This window comes from Pyxicephalus adspersus, unplaced genomic scaffold (assembly GCF_032062135.1).
Source record: "Pyxicephalus adspersus unplaced genomic scaffold, UCB_Pads_2.0 Sca2253, whole genome shotgun sequence".
Classification (NCBI taxonomy): domain Eukaryota; kingdom Metazoa; phylum Chordata; class Amphibia; order Anura; family Pyxicephalidae; genus Pyxicephalus; species Pyxicephalus adspersus.
Genome location: NW_027319260.1, coordinates 1 through 4,326, shown reverse-complemented (window position 1 = coordinate 4,326; position 4,326 = coordinate 1). Strand labels below are relative to the sequence as shown.

The following is a 4,326-nucleotide window of genomic DNA, read 5'->3' as shown; positions in this document are numbered from 1 at the left end:
CATAATGGTGTTCCAGGCATTATCAGAGTTCCAGATTCACTTACCACAAATGAATGAGATAGACATGGATGTGACGCTGTCCTTACCAGGGAGAAGGGAAAGCTTTACATGGAAACTTAACCAAGATAATGCACTCCTGCAACGCAGCGAGAAGGTCAGTGTAACATCATATGCAGTCTAATTGTTTCCTAAGATGTAAGTTCCTAAACTACACTTAGTGCTGTATTTATAAAGTCAGTGCCTACCAGTATGGCAGTTAAAATGTTCACAGGTTTTGGAATCCCTAGGCATTGCCCATTTAAATGCATTGTAAAAAATTACTCATTCTACCACCTAGTGGCCAATTATCAAAAAAGCACAGCAGTAACAATAGTAAATGTGACTTATAGCGTATGCAGATTGCTAATCTAGTGGTTTTAATACAAAAAAACAAAACAAAGTGAGGTTGCTCCAGGCATGGAACATGACTGGCCAGAAAAATGTTGACAACATGTAGCTTCCTTGGCACCTGGATGGCCATAAAAGAAGGTTGACAAAGAATATGTGGCTACCCCCTCCTACTGGCCAAACCAAGCACCTGCATTCCATCAACAGTGGGTAGACTGAATTTGTCGGACCCCTGTAACCTGTTGCCTATGACCCCTCTCTTTACAGGCCACCATAATGGTGTTCCAGGCATTATCAGAGTTCCAGATTCACTTACCACAAATGAATGAGATAGACATGGATGTGACGCTGTCCTTACCAGGGAGAAAGGAAAGCTTTACATGGAAACTTAACCAAGATAATGCACTCCTGCAACGCAGCGAGAAGGTCAGTGTAACATCAAATTGCAAAGTCTAATTCTTTCCTAGGATGTAAGTTCCTAAACTACACTTAGTGCTGTATTTATAAAGTCAGTGCCTACTAGTGTGGCAGTTAAAATGTTCACAGGTTTTGGAATCCCTAGACATTGCCCATTTGAATGCATTGTAAAAAATTACTCATTCTACCACCTAGTGGCCAATTATCAAAAAAGTACAGCAATAACTATAGTAAATGTGACTTACAGCTTATGCAAATTGCTGATCTAGTGGTTTATATACAAAAAAACAAAAAAACAAAGTGAGGTTGCTCCAGGCATGGAACATGACTGGCCAGAAAAATGTTGACAACATGTAGCTCCCTTGGCACCTGGATGGCCATAAAAGAAGGTGGGCAAAGAATATGTGGCTACCCCCTCCTACTGGCCAAACCAGGCACCTGCATTCCATCAACAGTGGGGGGGGGGGAGTTTAGGGAGAGAGCCCTACCCAAAAACCTTTCTAAGGAGAATCCCAGATTCCCCCCGCCCCCCCAAACCCTACAAAATAGTGTAGGGGTACAGTACATAGAGTGGTATAGTACCTTCTAACTATTACTTAACAGTAAGGGTTAAAATCATAGAAATATTCACACCACATACAATACAAAATACTTTATTATTTTTTTAAACTAATATTTACTTTACAAGGTCCTGCAATGACCAAAGATGTCCCCTGGTACTCCCATGCAGCTTCATGTACTCCTAGAAAGTAGGAAGATAGTTTTCTTCTCACGTGCCAGTTTAAGCAGTTTTAAAACTTGCCATGCTGGGCATGATTTTAATATGGACCACCAGTGGATGGCACTGTGTCTTTAAAAAAAGTGCTACAAATGATTAATGATTAATGTTATCGACAGCAAGAGTTTGTTATACACCTTACATAAAGACACAGTGCCATCTAGTGGTTTGACCCAAGTATAAACCAAGATTCTTTTTAAATGGCATTTTCAGGTCCGAACATTTATATTTAAATATATAAAGTATTAGGATTCTATTAAAACCAAGTGAGGTATAAACACTTGAGCTCCCACACCCTTTGTATGTGGGAAACCTGGGGACACATATACAATGACCACAAGCCAGTGTCTTGAGAAAGGTGGGCAGTGACTATACAACATCAAATCAACCATCCTATTTACTCCTGTGGACCTGTGCATGTGCCTACTATATTTATTATTTGCTGCATTTGCAGCAAAGCTTCATAAGCATTAGAATAAGCCGCTCCTAAGAACATAACTATTTCTTCTCACATACCATTTTGAGCACTTACAAAACTTGCCATGCTAGACATTGTTTTAGGAAACCAGGAAATTCTGGGAATGCAGTTCCCCTGACATCATCGGCCATAGTTGGACTTAATATGGGCACTGATATTTGCCTACAAGATCGTTGTCCTCTCCTTTTCTGGCCATCCAGGTCATAAGGGACATGGTAAGGCCAGGATGGAAGAAGGGGGCAACACACCTCTGTCTCCTTTTTCCTGCTCAGTAAGGTTTGATACCTGGAGAGGTGTCAGGTTTTAAATCTTGGGGGGCATTATATTGTTTTTTACATTACTAAAAACTTTTTGGGAAACTTTTAAATTAAAACAATACATTAGCCTTTTAGTAGGGCAGCAGTAGTTTTCTGTATATATTTGCTTAAAAAAGTGAAAATAACAGCCAAAGTACCATGAGGGTAGAAAACTTCAAATCACTTTTTATAGTTTCTGAAATGTTTTTAAGCTGCTGTAAGTCAAATTTCCTGCCAGCTATACAGCAGTTAAAAATCCCATTGCAGGAAAAGGCTTTCATTTTCTAATATCTCCTGGGCATAAGCAGGCATAAAACCCGATACAGTTTGTGGTTTGTGGCAGTATATCCATGGTGGTTGCCATCAAAATGCACAACTTGAATAAAAGCACAGTCAGCATTATTTTATTATTTTTTTCATCATCTCTCACAGGCTGCAATGAAAGACAAGATCGTTGTGACGGCCAAAGGAAGAGGACAGGGTACATTGACGGTAAGTGGTAGTATGTCTGTCCATTATCATTTTGCTAATAGGGCATCTAAAGGTTGTGTTATGCCAAATTTTTATTTAGTTTTTTTAATTTGGATAGAAATTAAGTTTAAGTTCCCATTTGCAAGCTACTATGGACATTCCAAGTCATCAGTTTCATAGAAGTCGCTCTCAGCCAGTTGTTCAATACAATTTTAGGTCTTAAAACACAAATTTGATATGCAACTTTACTATGAGCATTTGTATTTCTTCCCTGTTGCATAGTGGTTTCTATAAAGGTAGGAGGGGGATTTTTTGGTGCATCAGTCTACCTGTCCTGCCATGTCTCTGGAATCTACCTGGAACAATATCAAAACGTTGATACTTTTCAAATATTATATATATATATTTATTTAGAAATTCTGTATGAAGAGTAATATTTCCTTTTTTTCTCTTCCCAGGTTATGTCCCTGTACTATACACCTCAGGCAGAGGGAGTTGTTCCATGCAAGAATTTTGACTTCAACGTCACTTTGGAAGATGTACCAAAAAAAGGTGAAAAGATAAACAGTGCTAGTTGTGTGTGTGTGTGTATATATATATTTATATATATATATATATATATATAAATTTATATAAACACTGGTATGGCAGTGATAAATCATTCATTAGACCAAGAACACCCGGGATCTCCCCAAGCAAGCCTGAGTAACATGTTACCTCTAATGCAGGGGTGTCAAACTCACAAAGTCGCGGGCCAAACTTGAAACTCAAGTTTGCTTGGCGATTTAAATCATTGGGAATTTCTTTGGAATTTTTACATTTTATTTCTGATGGCTTACATTCCTGTCTGGATTTTTGTCAGGAGCTGGGTTTTATCCTGCTCATCAAAACAGACAGCTCTGGTACCTTTTTTGTTGTTCTGGCATTAGTCAGCCTTTTCACCCAGCAGCAGGCTTCTACCTCAAAGGGAGCCCTGAGCAACAGCCAGCTTATATGTATAAAGTCCTGTGGATATCTGAGACAAGATGTGGACCTAGTCATTTATTTATATAAAGTCAACATATTATGTGGTACTTTACAATGTTGGCACACAATATAATGTCCTTCCATAGTCATTTGGCATTAACAATATCTAAGGAGAATTTTGAGGGGAAGCCAATTAACCAAACTGCATCGGTTTGTCGGGGGAAACTGGGGCACCCAGAGGAAACCCCCACAAACACAGGGAGATTACACAAACTCCTTGCAGATAGTGTCCTGGCCCTGATTTGAACCTGTGAACTAGCGCTAAAAAGGCAACAGTGCTAACCACTGAGCAAACCATAATAGTGGTAGTTTTATTCCACCCAAAAAAATTGATAGCCAGTACCTTGAAAAATGTGGGTGGTAGCTCACATAGACATGCCTTTTTCAGGTCAAAAAATCTTGGTTTATAGTAAGTATATATAGTATCTAGATTCTATATATATATATATATATATATATATATATATATATAT

General features: G+C 38.7%; 1 protein-coding gene across 1 annotated transcript; it reads left to right on the top strand.

Moving 5' to 3' along the window:
- Positions 1-64: 64 nt before the first annotated feature.
- On the top strand, positions 65-3,411 carry LOC140321318 (complement C3 alpha chain-like; the record flags this gene model as incomplete). The annotated part of the gene is made up of 4 exons (XM_072398120.1): positions 65-154; positions 655-813; positions 2,789-2,848; positions 3,286-3,411. Coding segments are annotated over exons 1-4 (435 nt in total), but the record flags the coding sequence as incomplete, so codon positions are not given.
- Between the last annotated feature and the right edge of the window lie 915 nt (positions 3,412-4,326).